The 15718-nt window shown below is 51.5% G+C and overlaps 1 protein-coding gene across 1 annotated transcript; it reads right to left on the bottom strand.

Moving 5' to 3' along the window:
• Positions 1 to 9556: 9556 nt before the first annotated feature.
• Positions 9557 to 15425, bottom strand: MRPL28 (mitochondrial ribosomal protein L28). Its single transcript, XM_077186669.1, has 5 exons — positions 15070 to 15425; positions 14828 to 14980; positions 12068 to 12202; positions 10613 to 10699; positions 9557 to 9996 (listed from the first exon to the last, which is right to left on the bottom strand). The coding sequence occupies exons 1-5, from the start codon at positions 15355 to 15357 to the stop codon at positions 9913 to 9915; spliced, it is 747 nt and encodes a 248-aa protein (XP_077042784.1). The 5' UTR covers positions 15358 to 15425; the 3' UTR covers positions 9557 to 9912.
• Positions 15426 to 15718: the final 293 nt, after the last annotated feature.

The following is a 15718-nucleotide window of genomic DNA, read 5'->3' as shown; positions in this document are numbered from 1 at the left end:
TATGGGATCACCGCACCACCCCAGACCTGCCGGGGGGGCAGGAATATGGGGGCTCGTGCCTCTCAGCCGGGGGCCTTTGATGAAGCTGCTTTGCGAAATTTGATTTGAAAGGCCTACGATGGCAATTTGGGGAGAATGGTGGAGCCTTTCTCCACCCGCCTCTCTTTGTCTCCCACCCGAAGGGGGCTTCCATTGTGGGTGCCGGGGCGAGGGGGTCGGGGCGGCGGCGTGGGTGGGGTGGGGCGGCGCGGGGAGCGCGGCGCGGGAGAACAATGAGCGGGAGATGGGGAGAGTTGGATTCTCACCTGCCCGGGCGTTCGCAGTCCGCCATGACGGGAGCAGCCGCCCTGCCTGCCTGCCGCCGGCCGCAGCACTTTTTTTCCCCAGACTCTTGAACCTATTTCCCTTTCTTGGCAAGTGCGTGGCTGGAAGATGGGAATCTTTACTTTATATTGCAGCTTGGGCTTCCCAGCCTGATTGGCTGCAGCCAGGACCAAATGCTGGTCCTTCCATCCCATCGTCACTATGGCAACCGGCCCCGTTAGGCACCACCGATTTACTTATAATTGCTGGGTAAATAGTCAAGACAGGCCGCTTTCATCCCGCACCCAGAGATTGCTCTTCCTCATCTCCTTTTTTCCCTACTTTTTTTTTTTCCCCTTGGAGGAGGAAGCCCTGAAGAGCAGCAACACTTAAGGAAACTCTTTGAAGGCTGTTGCAGGAAGTGGTGCCTCCCTTGGCCAGCCTTTCCCATCGCTCCCGCTGCACAATGCCTCAGTGCCAAGGCTTTCCTGCACCATCACGGCTCATCACCATCAACCCTCATCATCCTCCTCCTCAAGGAGCTCGCTGGCTGCAGACACATGATGCCCTATCAGCCATTTCTTCTGTTTCCCATGGGGATTACACACTGGTTCATCCCAAGAGCCAGGATAGGGCCAAGCTGTCTTCCATGACCTCTTCCCCCCTTCCCCACTGCTGCCATTGTGATTCCTGCTCATAGCACTGGTGTTTTCTGACAGGGAACTGGCACTGCCTGGATCAGCCATCCCTTTTCCTGGCCTGGTGGTGCTGGCTGGAATGAGGAAGTGCTACCTTTGGCCATGCTCATCCCTGGATGCTTCCTGCCTTCCTGCTGAGCTGCTCCGAGCCAGGTCTGCGAGGCCCAGAGTCTCCCACTCCTCTGGAGGCTGTTGACCATGATGGACAGAGCAGAGGGCTGGACAGCAGTCCTGTGATGTGGGCATGGGCTCATGCTCATGGCTGAGCGGGTCCTGCAGGCGGGAATGTGGTCCTGGCTCCACCCTCATGGTCCAGGGATGGATGTGGCAGCCAGAGAACAGCAAACAGCCCAGCCCAGCCCTGCTGGCTGGAACACCAGCATGGGACCTGCAATGTGCTTCTGTTCCCATGGGTCATTACTGGCACCAAACAGCAGTTCCAGGAAAGTGGTGGAAAAAGGGGTCTTAGGGAGAACCTAAAGACTGAAGAGATCTGGAAAAAACGGACAACAAGGCAAGAGATGAAAGCGTGGACTTGAGGGAAAGGAAGCTGAGGTCATCTTCCCTTTTCCTCCTCAAAGCAATCCAGAGAGTGGAATCCTTCAGGGCAGCTGCAGGAGGAGCACGAGGAGACTCTGCCCAAGCTCATTATTTTGTTGGGAGAACTGGGCATTCCCACCCTGGGGAGCAGAGAGGAGACAAAGGTGACCACAGATGTCAACGAACCCAGCTGAGAAGAGAGCAGAAAGGAGCTGTGGAGCTGCAGGTGTGTCAGGGCTTCTGAAGGAACTGGGGGAGAACAGCTGATCCTCAGACAGATCCCACCTACCCACTGCCAGAAAGAGTTGTCTGGAGCCTGCCACATGTGATAATAAATTTCTTTTTCACACATCACAGGGAGAGCCTGGAAAGGGCTGGTCACTGACCCCGACAGCAGTACCAGTGAGTTGGCAGAAACACTCCTGCAAATTGGGTTTGTGGGCACCAGAGTAAATATCCTCCATCTGGGAAACTGGGGTGATTGTGAAGGGAAGCCTGTCTCCTGGAGGAGCAGCAGCAGTGAATGATGCCCACAGTAAAGCTCCCATGGGTGTGCAGAGGGCTGGTGACAATGTGGTCACCAAAGGCTTCCAGAGAACTGGAGGAGAAGGGGCTGGCTGATGCCTGGAGCAGCTGCTGCTGACAGTGCTGGTCCCAGTGCTGGGCAAAGAGCCCACCTGGGGCCAGGGCAGGCAAAGGGAGGTACCAAGGGTGGGCTCTCCCCGCCCACGCTCATCAGCAGCCGGCTCAGGGTGGCCGGGAAGGCTCAGCTCAAACATTCCAGCCGAGCACTGCATCCCCCAGGGCAGCGAGTGGGGCCACAGCAAGGACGGTGTCCCAGCCCCAGCCGTGCTCTGGGGCAGGGATGGCTGCTCCGAGCTCTGCTGGGCACGGGGGGCAGGTTTGGGACTCGGGGATGGGACTCGGCACAGCTCGGGGTCTGTTCCCGGTCCTGCCTGGGGCTGCTCTCCTGCTTGCGCTTTCTCTGTCTATTAAAGGCAGCGTCTCTCTGAAGTGCTCCGGGGTTTATCTGGGTGGGGATCGCTCCCTGTGCCCTGAGCACGAGTTGGGACTCCCGGGTAGCTGCAGGTCCCCAGCAGGGGCAGCTCCCAGCGGCGCTCGGGCCGTGGCGCAGAGCCCGCGCTGCCCTCCGAGCATCCTCCGGCCGCTCCCGTTCCCATGGCAACTCCCGGCTCGCAGCTCCGAGCCCGCGGATTTGGCCACGGCCATCACGGCTTCAGCCACACGCAGCCACTGCCAGCTGCCTTGCCAGGGTGCCCTCACCTTCCAGCCCCTCCTGCCCCCAGACCTGCTGCTCCCCCCACACAGGAGCCGCTGCCTTGGAGCCCCCACTGCTGAGGGGCTCCACAGGCACCTCCTGTTGGGGAGAGTGAAACAGGAAAGCCTTATAAATATGATTGTCTGGCAAAAGATTTTGAGAATATAGAAACTATAAGCAAGATTGAAATGAAAGCAAGCTTTGAGATACCTTAATTACTGAACAACTGGAAAACAATGGCATGGCCGGCTGAAGGTGATCCCCTTTTGATGAAACAACACCCTCTGCTTGCAGACAGCTCCAAGGGTCTGAGCAGACCCTACAGCTTGGCAGAGGGGGCCCAAAGAGGAGTTTATAGGGTTTAAAATGTACCAGAGTATGGTAATGTAATAGGCTGTATGTAAATGCTATAAGATTTGTATATTGTACTAGATTGGTTAGTGAGAATTGGAATATTTAACACAGAAGAAGATTTATTGTATTGGAATGGGAACCTCATGCTCTTACCCTTTTACTCTCTTACCTTTTTTACTCTCTTACTCTCTTACCCTCCCATCCTCTCTCCCCCTCTCTCCTCTCAGGCCTGCTCTGAGCTGTGGCTGGCAGCTCCAGCAGGGCCCTGCCCCCAGGCCCTTTGCAATAAACCCCAAGTTCCTGACCTGGCTGCAGAGATCTCTGTCTCCGTCCATCCCCACCATCCTACCCCCTGATGCTCCTACACCTCCAACTAAGTATCTTTCCCCAAGCCCTACAAAGGCCTTAATTCACCTTGTTCTTCAGCATATCATGCAGATGACGGGAAAAAAAAACCAATAAAAGGTGACACAGCATTCAAAGAAGAGAAGGGAGCTCAGCAGGACAAGTGGGTCTGGGTATGAGTGATTTTCACTACTTTCAACTCTGCACATCCCAGGACTAAGGAGATATCAACTCTGCACGTCCCCTGCATCCAAGGAGATTTCCCTCCTTTTTTGGTGCTGGCACACAGGTTCCACACTTTAAAACAGTGGTAGAGAACTGCTATGAAAAGAAAGAGCCACAGCTAATGACTTCTGGAGGAACAGCCTTGCAGCAAGACTTGAAGCTCAATAGACTGAGAGGATAAAGTGTGAGAAAGAGGAGAAAATCCCATGGATGGCAAAGTCCTGCACAGGGAGCAGAGCATGACAAGGTTCCATTCCCAGAGGTGGAGCAAGGCAGCTTAAAGCTAGGAGTAAAGACTTTCCACCCCTTGAAACCTTCCAAATCCATACATGACTTTTAGGGGGAAGGATTTAACAAGCTCAGGTCCTCCAGCAGCCTCCAAAGTCAAGGGACAGCAGTAGTAAGGAATAAAATGAGCAGCCATAGACAGTTATGGGCTGTGGGGGCAGAGTCACCTCACATCCAGTGGGCAGGTGAGACTCACCTGGGGAAGTCCACCTGGGTCTCACAACACATGCAGGAGGGGGCTGTAAAGGAATTTAAAGGGCTGTCAAGGAAATTAAAATGCCTTGGAATGTGTGAGCAGTCTCCATGGGAATAAATACCTGGCTGAAGCACAACAATCCTGGCCCCATCCATGCCTGGAGCACTGGCAGAGAAATCCCCTTCCCCCTGCTCCCTTTTCCCTAACATGTCCCATCCTGTTTGCTTCCTCCACCTCATTCCACCTCTGCTTCTGGGGGGACACATCCCTGGGGCCACCAGGGCACAAGGACCTGCTCAGAGCAGCCACATCCCTGGGTACCCAGAGGCCCTGTGAGCAGAGCCCACCTCAGAAATGCCATTTTCTGTGCTTGAGTGCTCTGGCTGGCCTGAGCCAGCACCATTTCCATGTTACCATGGCAATGGCTGCCTGGAAATGTGTGCAAGGGATGCTCAGAGCAGCAGAGTCCAGCCAGGCAAAGGCCTCTGTGGCCAGCCTGGAGCTGCCATGGCCACCCCCCCTCAGCTCTTCCTCCTGCAGCCAAGGAGCCCAGCCTGAGCCCCTGGAGTGTGCCAGGAGAGGGGAATGGAGGGAACTGCCCTGTTCTGTGTGCCCATCTCCCATGTGCAGTGTGCCCAGTCCAGCTCAGCCCACAGCTGCAGGAGCTTTTGGCAATTCATTTGCATATGGAGATTTTATTAGCTTGTTGTTTCTTTCTTTCTTTGTTTTTTGGTTTGTTTTTTTTTTTTTTTTTTCTTTTTTTCTTTCTTATGACTCCTTACTGTAACAATTAAGCCCCAATGTTCCTGTCCACCTCTGCTCAGGCTCAATCAGACCCTGCCTGGCTGCAGGCTGGTGTCACCCCAGGGACAGTCCCCCCAGAGCCCTGCCACCACCAGGCCACCACCCTGCCCTGACACACTGGCCATGCCTCGTCCCCTGCAGGGCTGGGGCAGCTGGGCAGGACAAACAGTGTGTCAGGAACCAGCAGGGCTGGAAAAGCCAGTGGTCACTCCTGGAGAGCCACCAGGACCTTCTGCTGGCCACAGGCAGCAGCACCCGAGGCTCCCAGCCCCAGGGATGCTCACACAGAGCCAGGTTGGTGGCTGCTCCACTTCCCTGGGCTCCAGGTGATCCAGCACGTGGCCAGTGACTCCGTGCTGCCATCCCTGCCTGCAGCCACCTCTCCTGGAGGTGATGCTTTGGCACACCAGGCAATTCCTTGGGAGGATGGGAGAAGACAGAGCACAGCACGTGGCAGCAGGAGGAGCTCAGGCAGGAGGGTGACTGTCCATGCCCCAGAGGAGGGAGCAGAGCTACTGGACTCCCTCCCCTCCAGCCAGCACCTGGGAGCTGCTCTTCCTCACACTCATCCTCTCCTCTCTGGCTGCTTTGCAGGGAGGAGCTGCAACACAAACAGTGAGCTTGGGAGGACCTCTGGAGGTCTCAGCCCAGGCTCCTGCTCCAAGCAGGGCTCCAGGGCCTCACCCTGTCCTGAAAACCTCCACCTCTCCAGAGCCTGTCCCAGACTGCACCACCCTCCTGTGGAAGTTTTTTCTCAAGTCCAGCCAGTGTTTCTCACTACCCATGGGCTCCTGTTCTTCCCCTGCAATGAGCCCAGCTCCATCTTGATCCCCAAAATCCAGAATGGTTTGTCACTCATGTGGTAAATATCCACCAGGATATTTGCTGCCATTTCCTGATCCCCAGAGCAAATTCCAGGGAGAGAGCAAAGCTGTGGGGGGTAAGCACAGCCCATACTTCCACCTCCAACAGTCTGAGCATCCCAGACCAGCTGTCTGGAAGGAATTGAGTCCTGTGGATCTGAAAACAAACACTGCAGTGATACTTGAAAGGGTTTGCTGGAATTGTCCAAGTGAGTTTCTAAATCTCATGTCTCCTTGATTAATGCCATAGGACGGGGGATTATTTCAGGCTCCATTTTGAGCTATGCTGACACCAAGTTTGGGCTGATTCACACCCCTTTGCAACAGTGATTCCAGACCAAGAGCCTCCAAGCCAGGAGGGAAAGGCAGCTCACCTCTGAGACCACAGGAAAGGACATACTGCTTGTGCTATTGCTCCCCAGATATCCCTTTTGTTTGAATACAAAGGGGCTTGTTGGGAACTTACAAGGAAAATCTGTTTAATTCATGAAGGTAAACAGGAAAGAAAATGTTTGTTGAGAAGCAGAGCCTTAATCTCAAGCTGGTTTTTTGATCAGTGACTGCGACTTGCTGGGAATAACAAGTGAGACAGGCAAAACCCAAACATTGCTTCAAGACACCAGCAAACACCAGAATTCAGAACCACCAAGTCCCAAAGAGCAGGATTAGCCCAGCCATCCCACCCAAGGCCTCTCCTGCTTGGATGTTTTTTCCCAATTAACCTTTTTCTCTGCTTTATGACTTTGCAATGTTGGGTTTGGGGGTGATTGCTCCTTCACAACTGAAACATGGGCCCAAATTTCATATTCCAAGGGTCAGTTTCATATTTGTGGCTTGCTGGGACTATTAAAGAGAGTGGCATGTTTTTGATACCTGAGGAATGAATGAAACAGGAATCCCTCAGTCCTGGATTGATGTCCCACTTCCCAGTGCTGGTGGCTGACACAGCACACGTGCCTCTCCCAGCCTCTCATCCATCATCCTTTCACTGCTGTCTTGATGAGGTCATTTTTCACCATTCCCCTTTCCAAGCACTGCTATTCCAGCCTGGTTTAACTCTGCCAGCTCCAAGGTGACCCTGGCAGGGCTCTCAGGCAGTTTGTTGGGGGCTGTCACATCCTTGCCAGCGTGGTGTTGGATCCTGCCCATGTTCCACCTGCCTGGGTCTGGCTCTGGGCCAGCAGCAGAGCCTGGTGACCTTTGCAGAAGGCTGAGGCAGTGCTGGGGTCTGAGCAGGGCTGGGCAGCCAGGCCCTTCCTCTGTGCAGGGGTGGATTTTCAACTTCAAGCTGACAGCACCCTATTGCACCCTGGGTTTGTGGCATCTGTGGCTTCCTAGGAACTGGAAAACTACCAGCTCCTCTGACCCCCCCTGTCAGGGCAGCAGGGGAACCTTTATCTGAGCCCACCCAAACAGGGAAAACCATCCCTCAAGCAGCTCCAAACTCTCCAGCTGCAAAATCAGGACAGGACTAATAACACAGAGCCCTGAGCTGTTCCTCTACCTCCTCAAGGCCACCTGGCTGTGGGGTTTGTAGCCCAAACTGCCCCAAATGCTGCACAGGAGTTGCCTCCCCACCTTGAGACATCTGCTGCTGTGCCCAGCAGCCCTGTGTGCTCCAACTCTGCTTCCCCTGAGGCTGCAGCACCCCTGGTCCCCAGATTGCAGCTTCCCTCAAGGCAGCACAGTAATCCATGAGAGTACATCTCAGCCACATCCAACATGGGTGGAAGGAAAGGAGCAAGGGGAAGGTTTCTCCACAAAGGCAGGATGACAGAAAATCAGGATTCACCATATCCTAAATAGATCCCCCCAGAGACCCTCCTGCAGCTCCAGCTGTGCTCATGCAGTGCCCCCCTTAGAACCCTCACCCCCAGCAGGACAGGAGCTCTCCCCAAAAGCTCCTGGTACCCCATGTCACCCACCAAGCAGAGCCTTCATCCACCCCAGATGGTTGTGCCCCAAAAGTGTGACCCCAAACCCCTCAGCAGGTGGGGCTGAGCTCCCCAGCACAGCTCACTAACCCCTGGGGTACAGCCCTGTTTGTGTTCTAAGTTGGTGACCTCTACATCTTATTTTGTAAAAATGTAGTTGAAGTCTTTGCTGCTGTCTGGCAACAGGCTGTGCTCATGCAGTGCCCCCCTGAGAACCCTCACCCCCAGCAGGACAGGAGCTCTCCCCAAAAGCTCCTGCTGCCCCTTGTCACCCACGGAGCCCTCCTGAGGCAGCAGATCCTGCAGATGCCCCGTGAGCAGCTCTGGAGCTCAGTCAGGGTCCAGCCATGGAGGACACACAAGCAGAGCCTCAGCTCCACAGAACCAGAACCTCCCACCCCTGGGACAGAGCAGCAGCTGCTCATTGTCCCCTCAGCCACTTCCAGCAGCTCCTCAGTGCCCAGGGGCTGGGCATGTTCCAGAGCAGGGCCAGGACAGAGGCATGGGGGGCTGGAGCTTTGCTGGGAGCTGCATTAAAATGCATGAGCTGAGCTGGCCCTAATGATGAGCAGAGCTGTCACACAAGGAGCTTGTCCCAGCTAATTATCTCTAACGAGGGCAGAGTGTCAGGGTCCCCGAGGAGCTGGGCAGCAGCTTCCCACTCAGCTCAGTTGCAGCAGAGAGAGAAGATAACCAAATGTCATTGTGCTGGCCTAGCTGCACTGTCATTAATTAGGCAAATATGACCTTCTGTGCCAGTTTGCTCTTGAGAACCTGGACTTGCTGGGGATGGAACATAAAGACAGGCTGGAAACATTCCAGCTTCTGCCACCCAGCCTGTTCCCCCTGTGCCCCTGCAAGAACAGCACAGCCCTGCCTGGCAGCCCCAGCCAGCCCTACCAGCCTGTGCCAGGCTCCTCTGCAGGCTCAAATACCCTTATGGGGACTCCAGCCCCTTCTCTGTCCTGAAGAGCAGCAGAGAAGTCTGGTTTTCATGAAATGTTGTTGTTCAGATCCCATTCAAGTCCAGCACCTCCCTCAGCCAAGCCCCAGCACTGCCCTGCCAAGGCTCTGTGCTCACCCAGAGGCTGCTTCTGCACCATCCCCAAACCTTGCAGGCACTGCCAATCTCCACTCCTCTGGGGTCCTGCTCCATTCCAGCATAGAGGGCAGAGCCACACTCTGCTCTACAAGGCCAGTTTCTCTCTTAGCAGTCCTTATCACAAACCAAGGCAGTGCACTTGCCCTGATGTGCCAGAGAGGGGGAAGGCAAAGTCTCTTCCACAGAGATGAGCCACACAAGGTTCAGCCTGCAGGCTCTGTGCTTGCCCCTCACCTCAGAGCTGAGGGGAAAAGGGCAGAGGCTGATTCTGATCCACCCAGAAACTCACTGCACCACCACAAAGCTTCCAGACAACACCAGGGACTCCCAGTGCTGCTCATCAGCCTTTAATTATGGCAAGTGCTTTGCAGTCCCTTGTTGCCAGACAACAGCAAAGACTTCAACACCCACTTCAGCCACATCTTTACAAAATAAGATTTAAAAGTCACCAACTTACAATAGAAACAGGGCTGTAGCCCAGGGGTTAATGAGCTGTGCTGGGGAGTTTAGCCGAGGTTTGGGGTCACACTTTTGGGGCACAACCACCTCAGGTGGATGAAGCTGGGGATTGATCTAAGTTACATTGTGTCTCACAGCCCCTGCTACAACACACTGATAAAACAAGTATCAGAGAGAAGTTTACTGCTACTGATACCAAAATGTGTATTTTGTATCACAGATCAGCTCTCAACAGCAGCCAACTGCTGGTACAGGCACAAGATCCACACTGAGTCAGTTCTGACAAGGACTCTCAGAGCCACAGCACAGAAACTCTTTCCTCAGCCCACAGGAGCAGGTCCTCAGTGGATTTAGGCTCTCATGGCACTTCAGCCAGGTCCTCAGTGAATTTAGGCTCTCATGGCACTTCAGCAATGTGGTTTTCACATGGCCCCTTCCCCAGCAGCCTGATTCAGGCAGCAGAGCCCCTGAACCCCACTGCTTTCTCTGCAGCAGGGGTTTTGCTGCCAAGGTTTCTTCCTTCTACTGCTTCTGCACTGCCTGCTGCTGCTCTCTCAGCTGGCTGACAAGCTCCTCAGCATACACCTTGAAGAGGGGAACAGGATCCTGCAACAAAGCAGAGAATAAATCATGTGAAAGGAGTGAGCCTGAGCAGCAGCACGGGGAAGATGTGACTGGGTTTTATTCAGGGGCTGAACAAGGCAACCTGCTGTGCCACAGCTGCTGCTCAGCTCAGCTCTTTTCTTTCTTTCTTTCTTTCTTTCTTTCTTTCTTTCTTTCTTTCTTTCTTTCTTTTCTTTCTTTCTTTTCTTTCTTTCTTTCCTTCCTTCCTTCTCTCTCTCTCTTTTTCTTTCACTCTTTCTTTTTCTTTCTCTCTCTTTTTCTTTCACTCTCTCTTTTTCTTTCACTCTCTCTCTCTTTCACTCTCTCTCTCTTTTTCTTTCACTCTCTCTTTTTCTTTCACTCTCTCTCTCTCTCTTTTTCTTTCACTCTCTCTCTCTCTTTCTCTTTTTCTCCCTTCCCTTCCCTTCCCTTCCCTTCCCTTCCCTTCCCTTCCCTTCCCTTCCCTTCCCTTCCCTTCCCTTCCCTTCCCTTCCCTTCCCTTCCCTCTCTTTTCCCTTCCCTTCTCACACTGCCTGCCATCAGTGTGTCCTGGAGCCTATGGAGAAGCTGCATGTGCAGCCACAACACCTCAGTGCTGAGCACTGCCTCAGGAAATCACCTTTTTTTCCAGGAGCCTCTGTTTTTCTATGGCTTCTTCCAAACTCAAGCCAACCCATTCAGCTTCTTCCTCTGGGATCACAAACTCCTGTGGTAAAAGGAGGAGAAGGTAGCACAGTCTCTGCAGGTGACCAAGATCCAAATCCTCTCTATGCCCAGTGTTGGAATCCTGGTTACTGAGAATTTCAGACTTTCTGTGCTCACAGGCACTGATCCCAAGAGAATACTGCATTTGACCTGAGGCCGTGGAGAAAGCTTCCAAAATTTAATGACAGAACCAAAATTATAACTGTGTATTTTAAATAGAAGTGTATAATATCACATAGTACAGAACTTAAGAGTTTAAAGTTTTAGATTATAGTAATATATATAAAACCAGACAGAAGTTTTAGAACAGAAGATAGTCCTTCTTCTTCATAGGTTTAGGTGGTATTGTATATTATATAATATATTATATATTATAAACAATATTATTATAAATAGTATTATTATAAATATCATAATTATCGAGGTTTTTTTTGTTTATCAGTTTTTGTTACATTATATTGTAAATGCTTTAAAGCTAATTATTTAAAATTACTCTTTGTGGGTCTTATAATGTATTTTTCATAGTTATATTTTTCTAAAGTATTTAGAAATTTAGTATATTTTTATTTGTAAGGCTAACTTTTGAAACTTGTTTTTAGTTCTATTTCTCTTAACAATGTTTCTTATTCTATGGTATTTTTAAGCTCATGTCTCTTATCTTGTCACTGTGATATTTTCTGAAAAATCCCTTCACCAGGATTTTTTCTCCTGGGAAGATGAGAAGCCTCAGCTTCCCCATGTTTTGCTGCTCTGGAATGTGGGTCTGGAGATTGTTTATCCAAACATGTGAATTGTTTCTAATTAAGGACCAATCACAGCCAGCTGTGTCAGACTCTGAGGAGTCTGTTACAGGTTTTTTTTATTCATTCTTGTTAAATCTTCTGATGCATCCTTTCTCTTTCTTTAGTATAGTTTTAGTATAGCATAATATATATGATATGATATGATATAATATGATATAATATGATATGATATGATATGATATGATATAATATAATATAATATAATATAATATAATATAATATAATATAATATAATATAATATAATATAATATAATATAATATAATATAATATAATATAATATAATATAATATAATATAATATAATATAATATAATATAATATAATATAATATAATATATCAGCCTTCTGAGAACATGGAGTCAAATTCTCATCTCTCACCTGGTCCTGAGGACCTCACACCACCACACTTCTCTTAAGGTTTATATATAGATGTATATTATGTGAGATTTTTGTTAGGCTTTGAGAATTTTTCAAAAATTTAGTTTTGACAAATTTATTTTTGACATGTCCCCCTGTCTCTTGGCCAGAAGCACGAGAGCAATGCATGCCCAGGAGCTGAGCCCACCTTGTACTTGTCATAGATGGCCTCTCTGCGGGCTGGGTCGTGCGGGTGCAGCGCGGGGTCGCGCCGGGCCAGGCGCAGCAGCATCGTCCTCTTCAGGTCCATGCCCAGCTTGGAGCACATGTCAGCTCTGGGAGTCTGCAAAGGTGTCACACAGGTGTTGGCCCCTCTGCTTGGGGGGAAACCCTCTTGTAACAGTTTGGTGGTACACAGGACTTTGCTGGTCTGCAGCTTGTTGTTTTTTATAATCTTATCTAAAGCTTTGGCACGCTGTCTGTACCAGACTCACCACACAGGGAGAGCACTGCAAAGTGGTTATAAGATGTACAGCTTCAAGGTCTTTTAAAGTTGTTTCATCTAATTAACTCTTAAAAGGCACTTTATTTTTACTTTTCTACTAATAACTCATCTCTTGCCTGTTTATGTAACTTTTGCATTGTGGCTTTCCTCGCTGTGAAAAATGTGGATTTTATGATTGGCTTTTTGCAAATATTAAAATGAATATTAAATGTGTTATGTTAGAAAGTTAGGCTGTATTAATTTTCTTAAGTAGTGTGTTAAATATAGTTTTAGGTTATCACAATATTAAAATAGAGACTACTCTATGTAAGATACTTTTTTAAAGAAAGGATTTGCAGTGAGATAGCAGCCACAGGACACCTGAATCTTTCAGAGAAAGAGAATTTATTGCTCTCTTATCAGAAGAAATGAACTTCTTCCTGCCTTGCTCAGCCCTGAAGATGCAGTCAGGATTCAGAGGAAGAAGCTGACACTGACCAGACAGAATCCTGTATTTGAATGGAATTTATGCGTCATGTATGAGGTGTATGAATATGCAACAGGCTGTTGTTTTTAATGGTTAATCCCCTGTTAACGTGGATCCTTTTTCAGGCTTCTTTTCTGCCCAGAAAAAGGTACCTGGACGTCTGTAACTCTTTGTTTTTATTGTCTCATATTGTCCTAATCCAAATTGTCCACATTTTTATTACTCTAATTATATTATTATTTTTATAACCATTTTATTACTATTAAACTTTTAAAATTTTAAAAACAAGTGATTGGCGTTTTTCACACTCACCTAACTGTTTTTGTGCTACTAACACTGTGGAAAATTGAGTAGATAAAGAAGACAGAGACAATGCTCAAGATCTTCCATTTTGCTTTGGTCTACATCCATACTAAAAATCTCAAAAGCTAAATTTCTCACCCAGTGACAAACTATACTACTGTCTATCATCTCTTTCACACTTTGGCAGACTCCAGTCTATCTCAAAGTCTTGCAAGCCCTCTCCATGGACAAAGGTTAAAGGCAGTGTTTCTCTGGGGGTCAGAACCCCTCAGAGCAGAGAAATATTCCCTGTTGTGGAAACTCAAGACACTGGGAATATTTCCCTGTCTGCTCTGGGGTGCCCTGACCCCCAGGGGAGCACTGACTTTGACCCTCATTCATGGAGAAAGTTTCCTAGACCCCAGAATAGACCAGAATCCACTAAGGTGTGAAGTAGATTGTAGAGAGTAGTGTAGGTGTATCACTTAGGTGGGAAATTGAGGTTTTGGGATTTTTTAGTATGTTGTGGATGGAAGCAAGATGGAGGGCACAGGGTGTCATCCTGGGTTTCTTCTTCATGCTTCTTCCTTCTTCTTCATGGGTTTGGGTGGCATTTTGTAATTGGATGGAAAAGTCTGCATTGGAGGCTCTTTGGGATCAGTTATTGGGTTAAAAGGGAAAATAACCTAGATGTCAGTTCTTAATTGGATAGTTTAGCTTTAAAAGACCTTGTCAGAAGAGATTGTTGGCCATTTTTGTGGTGCTTTTCCAGTGTGCTGAGCCTGGTGTGGACAGCATGCAAAACTCAGGATAAGATAGATAACTCTAGATAAGATAATAATAAACAAGAACCTGAAGACCAAAAAGATCCAGTGCATCTCTCTTTCCTGACACAAAACCACTCCAAGAGGGTCTCCCAAACAGGGGAGCCCCCTGGGAGGGCCCAGCCAGAGTCCCAGAAGTCGGGGAATTGGCAACAGGAACCCCAACACCCTGTGCCCTGGGCTCCCACAGGGTTAGGGACCAGCCAGGGGGCACAGCAGTGCCCAGCACACTGCCAGCACTGCCAGCTCACCCACAGCCAGCACAGGCTCCCAGGACACACGTGGGGAAAGATCTGTTGGATTTGTTCTGGCAATTTGATCACAGCTCTGAGTTTTTGTATCAAGGGCTGCAGTCAAGAGAGAATTAAAGGCTGGGAGCATTAGAACTGTGCTAGAGCATTAACAGCAGCAGTTGTTCAGCCTGGAGGAGAGGACACTGAGGGCAGAGCTCAGGGGGGCTGCAACTCCTCCCCAGGGCAGCTCTGATCTCTGGGAAGGGACAGGGAATGGCTGGAGCTGGGCCAGGGCAGGTCAGGCTGGATTTTGGGAAAGGTTCTTCCCCCAGAGGGTGCTGGCACTGCCCAGGCTCCCCAGGGAATGGGCACAGCCCCGAGGCTGCCAGAGCTCCAGGAGAGCTTGGACAATGCCCAGGCACAGGGTGGGAGTGTTGGGGGGTCTGTGCAGGGCCGGAGGCTGCTCTGGATGATCCCTGGGGGTCTGTTCCAACCTGTGATTGTCTGTGCCCAATTCCAGGACTCCGTGCCTGCCAGCCGAGGCTGAGGGCACTGTGGGCACAGCCCGGGAGGATATAGAAATCGGTACCTTGAGGATGTACAAATCGGTACCTTGAGGATGTATTAGTCGGTACCTTGAGGATGTATTAGTCGGTACCTTGAGGATGTAGAAGTCGAAGCCGAAGGCGGCGTCGATGAGATCGAGCGTGCGCATGGTGACGGTGATGGTCAGCGTGGCGTCCAGGATCTCGCTGTAGAACTGACGCTTGAACAGCTGCGGCTTCCACGTCTTGGGCAGCCTGGTGGAGAGCTGGGCACGGCCCGGCCATCAGGGGCTGCCCCGGGGGAGGCCCCGCTGACACCGGCCCGGCCCGGCCCGGGGAAGGGCGCAGCGCTCACCTTGTCGTTGCGCGCGTAGCGGAAGCCGCGCACCCATCCCTCGCCGCCCCAGAGCCCCTCGTTGGCGGCGGGCGGGAAGTACACGGGCACGGGCACGTCCTGCACGCGTTCGCGCTGCCCGGTGCGCGGGTTCCGCCGGTAGCGCAGGCCGTGCGGCTCCCAGTGCACCGGGGTGGGCGGCGTGTCGTCCTGCAGCGAGGCCAGGTAGTGCTGCGGCAGGCGGGCGCAGATGCCCTCCCGCATCCGCATGGCGGCCCAGAGCCGCGGCGGGAAGCGGTGCAGCGGCATCGCCCCGGGCCTGCGTCCCCGGCCCCGCCGCCGCTTCCGCTTCCGCCGCTCGTTGGCCAGGGCAGACGGAGCGCGACGGTGGCCGGGAGGGGCCGCGCCGCGCCCGCGTTTCGTCCCGGCCAGCGTTGAGGGCAGTCCCGGGGCGGCCCCGGTGGGGCCCGAAGAGGGACGGAACCGCTGGAATTCCACCCCAATGGACTCGGGGGCACGGCTGGAGCCGCGCCAGGCTGGATTTTGGGAAAGGTTCATCCCCAGAGGGTGCTGGCACTGCCCAGGCTCCTCAGGGAATGGGCACAGCCCCGAGGCTGCCAGAGCTCCCGGAGTGCTTGGACAATGCTCAGGCGCAGGGTGGGAGTGTTGG

The sequence above is a fragment of the Agelaius phoeniceus genome, chromosome 16 (assembly GCF_051311805.1).
Source record: "Agelaius phoeniceus isolate bAgePho1 chromosome 16, bAgePho1.hap1, whole genome shotgun sequence".
Lineage (NCBI taxonomy): Eukaryota > Metazoa > Chordata > Aves > Passeriformes > Icteridae > Agelaius > Agelaius phoeniceus.
Note: the sequence above shows the minus strand (reverse complement) of the source record. Positions and strands in the feature narration are given on the sequence as shown.

What these genes read in the sequence shown, in the direction of transcription:
- MRPL28 (XM_077186669.1), bottom strand. Translation starts at nt 15,357, where the DNA reads ATGCCGCTGCACCGCTTCCCGCCGCGGCTCTGGGCCGCCATGCGGATG. An exon ending in CCATCTATGACAAGTACAAG is followed by an intron (nt 10,700 to 12,067) that starts GTGGGCTCAGCT and finishes CTTTTACCACAG; the next exon opens with GAGTTTGTGATCCCAGAGGA. An exon ending in AGAGGCTCCTGGAAAAAAAG is followed by an intron (nt 9,997 to 10,612) that starts GTGATTTCCTGA and finishes GCTTTGTTGCAG; the next exon opens with GATCCTGTTCCCCTCTTCAA.